We start from the raw sequence: 14,368 nt of genomic DNA, 5'->3' as shown, positions 1-14,368 counted from the left end.
CGCCCCAACTGAGCCCCTCAAGTGCTGACAGTGACTTGGGGACCCCCGAGCCGCCCCCCAAGTCCTTGAGACCCCCAAATACGGGTAACCAAGTGCCCCACCCAAAGCCTTGAGCCCCCCAAGTGCTGGTGCCAATCTGGGGACCTCCCCAGCTGCTCCCCAACTCCTCGAGACCCCCAAACACAGGTGCCAATCTGGGGATCCCCCAATTCCATGAGACCCCCAAATACGGGTAAGAAACGCACCCCCCCCCCCCCCATGTCCTTAAGCCCCCCAAGTGCTGGTGCCAATCTGGGGACCCCCCCAGACCTCCCTCAGGTTCCTGTGATCCCCCAATACGGGTAACAAAGTGCCCCCAAGTCCCCGAGACCCCCAAATGCTGGTGACGACCTGGGGCCCCCCAAGATCCCCCCACAGCCCCCCCGGGCCCCCCCAGTTCCTCCCCCCCGTGTACCCAATAAAGTGCCACGTGCGAAGGATGTGTGTGACCCCCCCCGGATGGATTCCTGAGCACCCCCAGCCCTGGGACGGGACCCCCGAGCCCCCTGACCCCCCCAGCTCCAATACGGGACCCCCGAACGCCCCCCCGTCCCTGGAAGGGTACCCCAGGGGCCCTCGACCCCCTTCCCGCAGGGTGGGACCCCCCGAGACCCCATGAACCCTCTGGGCTCCGATATGGGACCCCCAAACCCCCCCCGATCCCCTCTGACCCCCCCAGGCACGGCCCCCTCGGTCCCCCCGGCCGCGTCCCGGGACCACCGATGAGCCCCCGCCCTTCCGTCCTCCCCGCCGCCAGGGGTCGCTCTAACACCGCCATCTTCCCCGGGCGCCGCTCCGCCCCGCTCCCGGCATCCCCCGCGTGCCAACATGGCGGCGCCCGAGCCCCGCACGGTGCTGGTGCGGGGCCTCCCTCCTGGCGCCACCGCCGCGCTCCTGGAGCGGCTCTTCGGGCACCTGGGGCCGCTCCGCCGCTGCTTCGTGGTCACCGAGAAGGGTCCGCGCCGGGGGGGGCTGGGGGGGAGCGGGGACCAGGCTTTGGAGGTGTCTGAAGCGGTCTGGGAGCGAGCTTTGGGGGACTGGAGGGGCTGGAAATGGGGTCTGGGGGGCTAGGACTGGGCCCTGGGGGGCTTGAGAGGGCTGGGAGTGGGATTTGGGGGTTGGGAGCGAGTTTTGGGGGGCTGAGATGGGCGGCCGAGGGCGCTGGACCGGGGTCTGGGGGGGCCTGGGGGCACGGAGGGTTTGGGGCCGGGGGGCTCCGACTCGGAGTCTGGGGGGCTGAGGAGGATGGGGGGGCTTGGATTGCGATTTGGGGGGGGGGGTTCGGGGGGTGGGAGCAGGGTCTGGAAAGGGGGGGTGACATTTGGGGTTGGGGCCTGGGGGATGCAGAGCTGGGGGGGCTGGGGCGCGGAGGGGGGGACACGGAGGAGGCCTGGGATGGGAGCAGGAATTTGGGGGTTCAGGAATTTTGGGGAGCGGGACGGGGGGGCTCAGCAGCCTCCACAATGGGGGTCCCGGGCGGGGCCGGGGGGGCTGTGCCGGGTCCATGCGGGGCTCTGGGGGGGGTCCGGCCCCTCACGCCCCCCCGGCCCCCCCAGGTTCCCCAAAATGCCGCGGGTTCGGGTACGTGACCTTCTCGCTGCCCGAGGACGCGGCGCGGGCGCTGCGGGAGCCCCCCGAGCTGGGGGGGCGGCGCCTGGGGGTGACCCCGGCCCGGCCGCGGCCCCGGCCCGAGGGGAAGGGGAAGGAGAAGGGGGAGCCGCCCCCGGGCCCCCCCCGGCCCAAGAAGCCGCGGGGCCCCTCCCGCAAGGCGCGGCTGATCCTGCGCAACCTCAGCTTCCAGGTGAGGGGGCTCGGGGGTCACCCCCTGAGCGCCCCCAGCCCCCCAGGACTCCGGGGGGAACCCCCGACTCTCCAGGGACCCCATCCCCAGGGACCCTCCCGGTGTCCCCAGCCCCCCCAGGGACCCCCCTCTTCCCAAGGGACCTCCATGTCCTGGGGAGCCCCCCAGGACCCCCCATCCCTCCAGTGACCCCCCCGGGATCTTCCCAGCACTCCCCCATCCCCCGGGACCCCCCATGACCCCGTTCTTCCCGAGGCACCTCCCCAGCACCCCCCAAAGCCCCCAGGACCCCCAGACCTCTGATCTCCCCCCTGGTCAACCCCCCTGCCCAGAGACCCCCAATCCCCCAATGCTCCCCCTGCCCAGAGACCCCCAATGCCCCCCCTGACCCTCCCCCGTCCCCGCAGTGCTCCGAGGATGAGCTCCGGGGTCTCTTCACCCCCTTCGGCCCCGTCCTGGAGCTGAACCTGCCCCGGAAGCCTGGTGAGACCCCCTGAGCCCCCCTGAGCCCCCCAGGGAGCTCCCACCCCCCCAGGCCGGGGGCTCAGCCTGGGGGGGCTCTTGCAGACGGGACCCCGAGGGGCTTCGCCTTCGTCCAGCTCCGGAACCTCCGGGAGGCGGCCGCGGCGCTGGGGGGGCTCAACGGGGCCCAGCTCCGAGGTTTGGGGGGGCCTGGGGGCTTTGGGGGGGCTCAGCAGGGCCTGGGGGGGTTCGGGGGGGCTCAACGGGGCCCAGCTCCGAGGTTTGGGGGGGCCTGGGATTAAGCAGAGGGTCCCTAGGAGGTTTGGGGGTGCTGGGGGAGCGCAACACGAGGGAGATCAGAGGTTTGGGAGGGTCTCTGGGGGAATTTGAGGGGTGCAGAGGGGGATTGAGGATGCTGAGGGGGTCTCTGGGGAAGGAGAACACGAGGGGGCGTCTGGGGGGGGATGGGGGGGAGCCCTCAGGAATTTGGGGTCTGACCCCCCCCCGCCCCCCAGGGCGGCCGCTGGCCGTGGACTGGGCCGTGGCCAAGGACAAGTACCAGGAGACACAGGGACCCCCAAAAACGCCCGGTGAGACCCCAAAACTGCCCCCCAAACTCCCCAGTGAGACCCCAAGCCCCCCTGAGACTCCCCAAATCCCCGGTGAGACCCCAAAACCCCCCTGGACCCCCAAAAATGCCTGGTGAGATCCCAAAACTGCCCCCCAAATCCCCCAAATTCCCTGAGATTCCTCGAACTCCCCAGTGAGACCCCAAATCCCCCCCATTTGCCCCGTGAGGGGCTGGGCCTGCCCCAGGGCCCCCGGGGGCTTTTGGGGGGGCCGAGGGGTGACTGAGCCCCCCCACCCCGGGTTCTGACAGAGGGGGAGGGAAGAGAGAAGGAAAAAGGGGAAGAGAAAGAGGAAGAGGAAGAGGAGCTTGAAGAAGAGGAGGAAGATGAAGAGGAAGAAAAAGAAGAGGAGGATGAAGAGGAAGAAGAAGAGGAGGAGGAAGAAGAGGAGGAAGAAGCTGCTCGGCCTCCCCGGCGGACCCCAAAAGTGGGGTCAGGGGTCAGAGCTGGGCTAGAGCGTGGGAAGAAGAAGAAGGAAGAGGAGGAGGAGGAGGAAGATGAAGATGAAGAAAAAGAGGAGGAGGAGGAGGAGGAGGAGGAGGATGAGGATGAGGAGGATGGGGAAGGTTGGTTGTGCACTGCCTGGGGGGCAGGGGGGTTCTGTGGGGCCTCGAGGGGCTCTGGCAGAGTCGGGGGGGCTGTGTGGGCTCAGGGGCTGTGGGGGTGTTTGGGGTGCGCTGGGGGTCTGGGGTTTTTTTGGGGAGGGTCTGGGGAGGTTTCGAGGGTTTTTGGGGAGGGGGTTAGGGCAGTTTGGGGGGCTCTTCCAGGGGGCAGGGGGTGTTTCTGGGGGTCTGGGGGTGCTGCCCTGGGGTCGGGGGGTTTGGGGGGTCCAGGGATGCCCCTGGGGGTCTCCCAGGTGCCCCAACCCCCCCTTGCAGAGGAGCCCCCCCGCAAGCGCCGGCAGCGCCCGTCGGACGTGGCCGAGGGCAGGACCGTGTTCATACGGTGAGTGGAGGGCCGGGGGACCCCAAACCCCGGGGAGGGGCGCCCCCGGGACCCCCCTGAGCCCCCCGCCCCCCCCCAGGAACCTCTCGTTTGACACCGAGGAGGAGGAGCTGGAGGAGACCCTGCAGCGGTTCGGGGGGGTCTGCTACGTCCGGCTGGTGCTGCACCCCCACACCGGCACCCCCAAAGGTGGGGAGGGGGCTGGGGGGGCCTGGGGGGCACCCGGTGCTGCTCCCCACACCGGCACCCCCAAAAAGGGGGGAGGGAGCAGGGGGATCTGGGTGAGGGCTGCACCCCAAAACTGGGTGCCCCAAAGGTGGGGGGGGAGCCCTGGGGGGTGTTTGGGAGGGGCCCAGAGGGTCCTGGGGTGTTTGGGGGGGCTCTGGGACCCAGAGGGGGGGGTCCCAGATTTTGGGGGAATGTTGCCCATTTGGGGGTGTCTGTCCCACATTTTGGGGAGGGGCTCCCACTTTTGGGAGTGTCCCTGTGGAGGGGGGATTATCCCGTGTTTGTGGTGGCTCCCAAATTCGGGGTGCCCACATTTGGGGGTTGGTTCCCACACTGGGGGCTGCCCCCTGACTTCTCTCGCCCCCCAGGCTCTGCCTTCGCCCAGTTCGAGACCCCCGAGGGGGCCCAGAAATGCATCGAGGCTGCCCAGGAGGGGCCTGAGGTGAGGGGGGGCCCTGGGGGACAGCGGGGACCCCCTGAGTGACCATGGACCCCAAAGGGATGGGGACAGCGGGGACCCCCTGAGTGACCAGGGACCCCAAAGGGATGGGGACAGCGGGGACCCCCTGAGTGACCATGGACCCCAAAGGGACAGGGGACAGCGGGGACCCCCTGAGTGACCAGGGACCCCCAAAGGGATGGGGACAGCGGGGACCCCCTGAGTGACCAGGGACCCCAAAGGGACAGGGGACAGCAGGGACCCCCTGAGTGACCAGGGACCCCCAAAGGGATGGGGACAGCGGGGACCCCCTGAGTGACCAGGGACCCCAAAGGGACAGGGGACAGTGGGGACCCCCCAGGGGCATCGAGGGTCCTGGGGGGGCTCAGGGGCAGTTCTCGGGGGAGTCTGGGGAGGGGTTTGGTGGGACTGGGGTGGGGTTTGGTGGGACTTTGAGGGGATTTGGAAAGGGTTGAGGGGAGTTTGGAGATTTGTGAGAGTTTGGGGAGGTTTTGGAAGGTTTTGGGGGCAGTTTGGGGTTTTGAGCAGGTTTCGGAGGTTGTGGGGGATGCTGTGCGTTTTGGGGGTGCTGGGAGGTTCTGGGCAGGTTTGGGGGTGTCTGGGCGGGGTCCCCACCCGCTGTGGGGGTCCCACCCCCCTGACCCCGCTGACCCCTCTGTCCCAGGGCGGGGGGCTGCGAGTGGGGGGGCGGCTGCTGCGCGTGGACCCCGCCCTGAGCCGGGACCAGGCCCGGGGGCTCCAGGGGACCTCCGGGGGGGCCCGGCCCCGAACCGGCACCAGGAACCTGTACCTGGCCCGGGAGGGGGGTGAGTGACCCCACAGCCCAGTGCCCCCACGCTCCCCGGCCCTCACTGCCCCCCCAGGCCCCCATTCTCAGTCCCCCAACCCCGATTTCTGCATGACCCCCAAATCCCCCCTTGAAGCGCCCCCAAATCCCCCGACCCCCCATTCCCTCTGAATCCTCCCAATGCTCCCCAAATTCCTCCTGAGCTCCTCTGACTCCCTTTTTGACCCTACCAAATTCCTCTAAACCCCCCTGCCCCCCTCATTCCCCCCCAACATCCCCCTGAGCTCTCTCATTGCCCCCTGACCCCCGGAATCCCCCTGACCCCCGTTCCCAGCCATCCACCCAGGCTCCTGCCAAGCCCCCCAAATTCCCCTGACCCCCCAAATGCCCAAAACCTTCCAATTCCATCCCGTTCCCAGCCATCCGCCCGGGCTCCTGCCAAGCCCCCCAAATTCCCCTGACCCCCAAATGCCCAAAACCTTCCAATTCCACCCCGTTCCCAGCCATCCACCCGGGCTCCTGCCAAGCCCCCCAAATTCCCCTGACCCCCCAAATTCCCAAAACCTTCCAATTCCACCCCGTTCCCAGCCATCCGCCCGGGCTCCTGCCAAGCCCCCCAAATTCCCCTGACCCCCCAAATGCCCAAAACCTTCCAATTCCACCCCGTTCCCAGCCATCCGCCCGGGCTCCTGCCAAGCCCCCCAAATTCCCCTGACCCCCCAAATTCCCAAAACCTTCCAATTCCACCCCGTTCCCAGCCATCCGCCCGGGCTCCTGCCAAGCCCCCCAAATTCCCCTGACCCCCCAAATGCCCAAAACCTTCCAATTCCACCCCGTTCCCAGCCATCCGCCCAGGCTCCCGCGCAGCCGAGGGCGTCAGCGACTCGGACATGGCCAAGCGGGCGCGGGTGAGTGGGGCCCCTCGGGGCTCCGGGGGCGATTTGGGGGCGTCCCGCTGTCGCTGGCCCCGCTGACCCCATGCCCGCAGTTCGAGGAGCTGAAGCGGCGGCGGCTGCAGGACCCCAACGTGGGCGTGTCGCGGACGCGGCTGTGCCTGCACAACCTCCCCAAGGCGCTGGACTCGGCGCGGCTGCGCGCGCTGCTCAGGGGGCTCCTGCGGGCCCCCGGGGCCACAGCCCCCCTCATCAAGGAGGTGGGGGCCTTTTGGGGTCCCCCTGGGTCCCCCTGCGCTCTGTTGGGTCTGGGGGTGATTTGGGGCGGCTGGGGGGTCCCCACTCTGTGCCCTGGGGGGTGTTGGGGGTTCTCCAGGGGGGTGTCGGGGGACTTTGGGTGACCCCATCCCCACATGCCAATGCCAGGTGGTGCAGGGGGGTGTGGAGTTCTGGGATGACCCCGGGGCAGTTTGGGGGTGACCCAGGGGATGTTTTTGGGGTGACCCCATCACTTTCCAAGTGCTGGGTGATGAGGGAGCTGCAGGAAGGTTTGGGGTACCTTGGGTGGGTTTTGGGGTGCCCTGGGTGGGTTTTTGGGCTGACCCCATCACTTTCCAAGTGCTGGGTGATGCAGGAGCTGCAGGAAGGTTTGGGGTACCCTGGGTGGGTTTTGGGGTGCCCTGGGTGGGTTTTTGGGGTGACCCCATCACTTTCGCAGTGCCGGGTGATGCGGGAGCTGCGGGGCCAGGGCCGATCTTTGGGGTTCGCCTTCGTGGAGTTCGGGGAGCACGAGGAGGCCCTGGGGGCCCTGCGGCGCCTCAACAACAACCCTGAGCTCTTCGGGGCCCACAAGGTCAGTGGGGGCACCCCAAATCCGGGGCACCCTATTTCCAGACCCTGGAGCTGCCCCCCGCATTCTGGGGTCCCCCTGGGATCTCCTGGGAGCCCCCGGGGGTTTTGGGGTGCCCCATGGGCTCTGGGGGCTCTCCTGGGTGTTTTGGGTTTCTCTCAGATGTTTTTGGGGTGCCCCCCGGCTTTTGGGGTGTTCTGGGTTACCCCCTGTGTTTCACGGGGAGGTTTTTGGGGTCCCCCCTAGATTTCGGGGTGCCCTCATTGTGTTGGGGTGTCACAGGGTGTCGGAGAGCTTTTGGGGTCTCCCGCTGGGTTTTGAGGTCCTCCCCAGTGTTCAGGGGGTTTTAGGCTTCCCTCCACAAGTTTGGGGTTTTTGGGGTGTCCCCCACAGTGTTTTGGGAGCTTTAGAAGCATCCCCTTGGTTTTGGGGTGTCCCCCTGGGTACTTGAGGGATGTCCGGGTGCTCCCCCGAGTCTGGGGGTTTTTGGGGTGTCCTCCCGGAGTTTGGGGCGTGTTGGGGTGCCCCCCCCGCGGTTTTGGGGCGTTTCAGGGTCCCCACGGTGCCCCCCCAGCGCCCGATCGTGGAGTTCGCGCTGGAGGACCGGCGGAAGCTGCGGCTGCGGGAGCAGCGGATCCAGCGGGGCCTGGTACGGGGGAACCCCTGCACCCCCTCTGCCCCCCCGGGGCCCCCGGGCCCCCCCGGCCCCCCAGCACTGAACCCCACCCCCCCTTTCCTGCAGCTCAAGGCCAAGGCCAAGGCGGCCGCGGGACCCCCGGACCCCCCCCAGGCACCCCCGGCCCCCCCCCAGGGGCGCCCAGACCCCCCCGCAGGCTCGGGGGGCACCCAGGACCCCTCCCGGCCCCCCCCGGGGACCCCCCCCGGGGCCCCCTGGGCCGGGTTCCGCACGCAGAGCCCGGGCCAGGGGGGGGCTCCGGGCGCCCCCCGCCCCAAGGTGCTGGCGCTGCCCTCCCACCGCGGCCCCAAGATCAGGTGAGGGGGGCCCTGAGCCCCCACCTCTGTCCCCCCTTTCCCCCCTCACCCCCGTTTTCCTCCCCATTTCCGTTTTTCTCCCTTTTTCTCCCTTTTTTCCCTTCTTTTTTCCCCACTTTCCCCCCCCTTTTTCCCCTCTCTCTTGCACCCTTCCCTGTTCCTCTCCTTCCCCCCCTCCTGCCCCCCTTCCCCCCCCCTTTTCTTGCCCCTTTCTCCCCCTTTCCCCCCATGTCCCCCCTGGGGGTCTCTGTCCTCTCTGGCCCCCCCCCGGGCCTCTCCCCCGCCCAATTCCCCTTTTCCCCACAGGAAACGGGACAAGGGGAAGGCCCAGCCCCCCCCCAAGCCCCCCAAAGCCCCCAAGGCCTCTCGGCGGCGGGAGAAGCTCCGGGCGCCCCCCCCCCAGGTAGGGATTTGGAGTTCACACCCCCCCCCGGGGTGGGTTTGGGGTCAAACCCTCCGATTTGGGCCGCCCCCATCTCCCTGGGCACCCCCATTCCTCGATATCTCCCCTCAGTGCTGCCCCCGGGCTGTGGGGTGCCGCGGGGATTTTGGGGCTCCCCTCACCCCTCTGCCCCCCAGAGCCAGCGGCGGCGCCGGGGGGGCCCCGGGGGGGCCGAGGCGCGGTTCCAGGAGCTGGTGGAGAGGTACAAGAGGAAGATTTTGGGGAGCAACCCCCCCACGGCACGGGGGGGGAAGTGGTTCGAGAGCTGAGACCCCCCCCGGCACCTCAAAAAACCCCCCTGGCACCCCAAAAACCCCCTTCGGGGTGCCGGGGATCCCAAACCCCGCGGGGGGGTCTTGGGGTGCTGCCCCCACGGGGTCCAGGGGGGTTGGGGAGTGGGACCCAGCCCGGGTCCCCCCTGGGATTTGGGGGTGCTCCCCCCCCAGCTCTGTCTGTGCCTGTGTTTTAATAAAAATGGGGTTTTTGAGGAAAATTTGGCCCCTTGGTGTCACCCCTCTCCTTGGGGACCCCAAAACATCTGCCCTGGGGAGGGGGGGCTGGGGGGACCCGGGGAGGGGTGGGGGAGACCTCCAGGGGGGTTTGGGGGGTCCCGGCAGTTCTGGGTCCTGTGGTTCCCTCTGTGTCCCCCACAACCTCCGCGGGTCCCGGCTGAGTCACGGTGGCCCCGGGTGGCCTCGGGCATGAGGGACATGACCCGGGGTGGCCCTGCCCCATGGCCACCCCCCCGGGGTGTCCCCACCGTGGGGCCAGGGAAGGGCCGGGGAGGGGCCAGGCCGGCGCTGCAGGGGACACCGAGAGTGGCACTGGCAGTGACACACGTGTCCTTGTCCCGTGTCCTTGTCCCGTGTCCTGTGTCCCCCACCTTGGCCCCGTGCCCCCTCTTCCCCCAGCCTTGTCCCCGTCCCTGTCCCCTTTGTCCCCCTTGTTCCTCTCTCCTTTATCCCCGTCCCTTTTCCCCTCTCGCCGGGGGCTCCAGGCCACCCCCCGTGTCCCCCCCGTGTCCCCACCTCGGCTGGGGAGTGTAAGGGTCACACCAGGCCGGGGGACCCGGGGGGATGGCAAAGCCACCAGCGAGTCATCCACTGCCACTGAGTCACCGGGACGTGTCCCCGGTCCCAGTCCCTTGTCCCCAGGTGCCCCCGTGCCCCGGGGGGTCCCTTGTCCCCGTGTGGCCCCTGTCCCCGAGGGCCCTTGTCCCCAGGGTCATCAGAGACACGCGTGAGGCTGCTGGAAAAGGGGCTTTATTTTAAAGTAAAGTGAATAAATTATTATTAATAGTAATATAACAATAATAATAATAATAAAAATAGTAATAATAACAATAGTAGTAATGTTGTAGAAAAAAGTGCCGGCAGCAGCTGGAGCCGCTCCGGTGCCTGGGGACGCTCGTGGTGTCCCCAGCGAGGTCCTGGTCCTGTCCGTGGGGTCCTGATGAGATCCCTGTGAGGTCCGGGGGGTCCCGGTGAGGTCCTGGCCGTGTTCGTGTGGACCCAGGGGGGTCCGGGGGTTCCCGGGGGTCCCGAAGGTCCTTAACACGCGGGGACCCCCTCGAGGCGGGCGGCGACCCCCTCCAAGCACCCCCGGAGCCGCGCCAGGGCCACCCCGGCCACCGTGTGCGGGGCCTCGGCCAGCGGCGCGGGGGGGGCGACGGGGGGGTCGCGGGGCGGGGGGCAGCCCAGCAGGGCCGCCAGCACGGCCAGGAGGCTGCGCAGGTTCTCCAGGTCGTTGGCCACCTGGGCCAGCCGCAGGTCGCCCCCGGCCAGCGCCGCCAGGAGCCGCTGGAAGAGCTGGAGCCGCTGCGCAGCCCCCGCCAGCCCCGCCGGGACCCCCCCCGTCCGGGAGCCCCCCCTCCGGGACCCCCTCCAGGCCGGTGACGCGCAGGGTCAGCGGGAACAGCTGGGGGGGACACAGACGGGGGGGGGGTCAGGGCGGGGGGGACACCCAGCCAGCCCTGGGGACCCTCCCTGGGCCCCCCACCCCTCGGGGCTCGGCCCCTCCGCCTCTCTCCGTGGACACGCCCGATTTGGGGTCAGAGCCCGCCCACCCCCCAGCCACAGGTGCCCCTCCCCGGGGACCCCCCCCCAAATCTGGGCCCGGGATTCCCCCCATGGGAGACCCCCTGGGGACCGCGCCCCACTTTGGGGAACAGGATCCCCCTCCCCATTGAGGACCAGCCCCCAGGACTCCCCCCCCGCCCCCAATCTGGGGCACGTTCTTGCCCCGCCGGGTGTCCCCCCCAGCCCCTCCCTTGGGTGTCCCCGCTGTGTCACAGCTCCGCCCCCCCATCCTTGGGGTGTCCCCGGGGGTCCCCCCCGGGCCGGGGTCACCTGGAGCTGCTGCAGGCGCGCGCTGAGGGTCCGGGTCAGGGCCCGCGCGTCCGCCCGGACCCTCTCGAGCCGCGCGGGGCGACCCCCGGCCAGCGCCACCGCCAGGCACAGCAGCGCCCACAGGGACACGCCGGGACCCCGCATCCCGCCGGGCTCTGCGGAGAGGGACACAGCTGTCACCGGCGAGGTCCCGTACCCCAAAATCCGCCCGCACCCCCCGGGACGTGTGGAGGGCGCCGGCAGAGGGGGACACGCGCGTCACCGCCATCCCTGGGGATGTTGGAGGGATGGGTGATGTCACCAGGGACGGGACAGGGGACACGAGCAGGGACATGCGGGAAGTGGCGTCGGTGGCACGTGGACTCTGGAGCCTTCGTCACCGTGTCACGGTGCCACCGTGTCCCCGCCGGCACGTGCCGCTCGGGCCGTGTCCCTGACGCCTTCCCGGAGCCCTTTGGCACCTGTCACCAGGGCCACCCCGGCCCGGCCGTGACCACGCGGGCGACAGGGACAGTGCGGGAGGGGGACGCGGCTCGGAAGGGGCGAGGGGAGGGTCAGGGTGGGCGTTGGGTCCCCAGCGTTGTGTCACCTCCCTGGGGACCCCCTGCCCTCGGGGGGTGCGAGATGGACACTGGGGTGACCTTGTCACCCACTGCTTGAGGAGGGGGGGGACGTGGGGACGGGTGACAGAGGGATGGGGGGACATGCAGATGGAGGGGACAGGGAGGACGTGGGGGTGCGGAGGACACGGGGACATGGGTGACACAGGCCCGGGGGAGACACGCAGAGGGAGGGGACAGGGAGGACAGTGGGGGGGACACAGGGATGTGGTGGTGACAGGGGGACAGGGGACCCCGGGGAACCCGCGGGGACACGGGAACAGTGCCACTCACCGGAGCCTCGCACGCACTCGCTGAGCCTGGAACGGGACAGCGCCGGGTGACGGGGGGACACGGGGACCCCCGCCACGCCCCCCCACTGCCACCACCCCACCGGCGGGGCGGCGAGGGCCAGTGGCCCCTTGGGTCACCCCCGGTGTCCCCGCGGGGCTGGGGGGCACGGCCGGTGGCACTGCCACGGCCTGGCCACCACCTCGGGGACAGCAGGGGCCGGGGGGGAAAACGACAGGGACAAGGGGGTGCCTAGACCCCCCCGGGGGCTTCGGTCCCCAGCCAGACCCGGGCCAGCGTCCCCGCAGGGCCGGGGGGTGACACCGCCCGGGACCCCCGGGGTGAGGGGTCCGAGGGGGCTCTCGGGGCGGGGGTCCCGGGGAGGGGGGGTGGGGATGACCCTGTGGGAGGGTGTCCCTTTGGGGGGGGTCTGTTGGGATGTCCCAGTACCGAGAGGGTTTTTGGGGGGGGTCTATTGGGGTGTCCCGGTGCCGAGGGGGGATTTTTGAGGGGGGTCGGGCTCACCTGGTCGCCCCGCGGGTCCCGTCGGTCGCGGCGGTGGCTCCATCGCGCCGCCCCCCCTTTATAGCGGCGGGGCCGTTCCCCAAAGCGCTGCCCGCCCCCCCGCCCCCCCCGCGCTGTCCGAGCCGTGTCCGAGCCGTGTCCGAGCCGTGTCCGGCCGGCCGGGGGGGCCCCGAGGGGACGGGGATGCGCGAGGGGGGAACGGGGGGTGGGAGCGGGATGCTTCGAACCGGGGCGGGAGGAGCGCGGGGGGGTCCCAGGGCGAACTGGGGACACTGGGAGGGTGCCGGGGGGGTCCCGGCTGCCCCTTGCCCCCACAGTTCCCCCCCCCCGCAGACGTGCCCAGGTGAGCGCGGCCCCGCGGGTGGCGGTGACAGTGACACGTCCCCCGCGCGCCGTGACCGCGCACACGCGCGCCGGGCCCCCCCGTGTCCCCCCCCGTGTCCCCACTGTGTCACTCATGTCCCCACGCACCTCCGTGTCCCCTCACCCCGTGTCCCCCCAGTCCCCCCACCGTGTCCCCCCATCCTCCATGTCCCCCCTCCTGTCCCGCCCTGGTGTCCCCCCGTGTCCCCGCGTGTGGCACACACACACCTGGCACAGGATGGGAACAGGAACAGGGACGGCACCAGTGTCCTCAGGTGTCCCAGGTGTCCCCAGGGATGCCGGAGCCCCCAGCCCCATGTCCCCCCCGCCCCGGGGACACCGCCAGGGTGACACGGGGGGAGGGGGGCTCTGTTGGGGGCACGGGGACCCCCCCACTGTCACTGCGGGTCACAGCGTGGCTCTTGTCCCCACCACCTGTCCCTGTCACCCCCCGGCCCGGGGTGTCCCCAGAGCGCGGGGTGTCCCCAGACTGTCCCCGTGGGGGTCCTCAGGCCCCGGGAAGGGCCGAGGTCCCCAGGCGGGGCTGTCACCGCGCTGGTGACACCGGACTTGGTGTCACCACGGTGGTGACACTCGGCAAACACTGTGGTGGCCCTTCCGGGAAGGCCGGCGGTGACACTGGTGACACCAGTGCCCGGCAGCGGCTGGCAGGGCCCCAGGTGCCACCGCCGGGACACTGGGGACACACAGGGTTCCCCGCAGCCAGCACGGTGACCTGGCTGACGTCACCGCGTGTCCCCTCCCAGCTGGCATCCCTCGTGTCCCGGTCCCTGTCATCTCCCAGCCAGCATCCCCTGTGTCCCCAAACCCTGTCCCCATCCCTGTCCCCAAGCCAGTGTCACTCACATCCCCAGCCCTGTTCCCCAGCCCCCGAGTGCCACCGAGTGCCACCGCGGGGTAGCACGGCCACCGGCAGCCCTCCGGCCCCTCCCCGGTCATTGGGCAGCAATGGGGACCCAAACTGGGAGCACTGGGGACCTGTTGTGCCCCTCCCCTCGGTGGTCCCCCGGCACCCCCAGGGCCACCCCCCCACTCTGGGGTGTCCCTGGTGTCACCCTCACCCCCCAGTGGTCCCCGACCATGCCAGGAACTGTGGTGGCCTCGTGCCCCCATTCCTGCTGTCCCCATGCCACGGTCCCCACACTGTCCCCACTGTCCCCTCGCTGTCCCCAAAGCCCTGAGGCCAGGGGGGTTTGGGGTCCCCCTCACTTACCTGGGGTCCCCGGGGGTCCCTGCTGGCTCGACCCCCCGCGGATGCTTTTTGGGGTAAGGGCTTCCTGGCTGGGGGAGGGACAGCAAGCCCAGACCGCAAAAAGACCCGAGAGGGACACGGACGGTGGTCCCGCGGTGGCACCGCAGTGACAAGTGAGCAGGTGACAAGGAGGGATGGGGACATGTGGAGCCCCCGGGGACGGGGCCTGTGGTGGGACATGGCCCCCGCGCCCCAAGGTCCCCGCCAGCCCCAGGCTGTCCCCTGGGTGCTACCCCCCATGTGCCACCTGCCACACGTCACCTGCCACGTGTCACCTGTCAGGTGTGCACTGCCATGGCACTGGCACCCCTGGGAGGTGGCACAGAGGAACAGGGATGTGCCACGGAGTGATGGGGCCATGGGACAACATGGTGGGGATGGGGGGGTGACAGAGGGACAGGGATGTGGCACAGAGTGACAGGGACATGGCACTGAGTGAC

General features: G+C 70.0%; 2 protein-coding genes across 2 annotated transcripts; one reads left to right on the top strand and one right to left on the bottom strand.

Annotated features, from left to right (window-relative positions):
• The first annotated feature begins 837 nt into the window (after positions 1-837).
• Positions 838-9,022, top strand: RBM28 (RNA binding motif protein 28). Its single transcript, XM_032105710.1, has 17 exons — positions 838-994; positions 1,596-1,840; positions 2,248-2,323; positions 2,408-2,500; positions 2,818-2,892; positions 3,183-3,497; positions 3,810-3,876; positions 3,956-4,065; positions 4,473-4,546; positions 5,229-5,370; positions 6,195-6,259; positions 6,340-6,504; positions 6,963-7,097; positions 7,669-7,743; positions 7,837-8,087; positions 8,394-8,490; positions 8,667-9,022. Exons 1-17 carry the CDS (start codon positions 868-870, stop codon positions 8,796-8,798), a joined length of 2,244 nt encoding a protein of 747 aa, XP_031961601.1. The 5' UTR covers positions 838-867; the 3' UTR covers positions 8,799-9,022.
• Positions 9,023-9,978: 956 nt separating this feature from the next.
• On the bottom strand, positions 9,979-12,769 carry LEP (leptin). The gene is given in 4 exon segments (XM_032105709.1): positions 9,979-10,382; positions 10,384-10,446; positions 10,878-11,032; positions 11,771-12,769. Coding segments are annotated over 3 exon segments (510 nt in total). The 5' UTR covers positions 11,022-11,032; positions 11,771-12,769; the 3' UTR covers positions 9,979-10,079.
• Positions 12,770-14,368: the final 1,599 nt, after the last annotated feature.

This window comes from Corvus moneduloides, chromosome 4 (genome assembly GCF_009650955.1).
Source record: "Corvus moneduloides isolate bCorMon1 chromosome 4, bCorMon1.pri, whole genome shotgun sequence".
Taxonomy (NCBI): Eukaryota; Metazoa; Chordata; class Aves; order Passeriformes; family Corvidae; genus Corvus; species Corvus moneduloides.
This window is presented reverse-complemented; position numbering and strand designations above follow the sequence as displayed.

Coding starts and splice junctions, on each gene's coding strand:
- RBM28 (XM_032105710.1), top strand. CDS start 868: ATGGCGGCGCCCGAGCCCCGCACGGTGCTGGTGCGGGGCCTCCCTCCT. Junction 6,260..6,339: donor ACATGGCCAAGCGGGCGCGG/GTGAGTGGGGCC, acceptor CCATGCCCGCAG/TTCGAGGAGCTGAAGCGGCG. Junction 8,088..8,393: donor CACCGCGGCCCCAAGATCAG/GTGAGGGGGGCC, acceptor TTTTCCCCACAG/GAAACGGGACAAGGGGAAGG.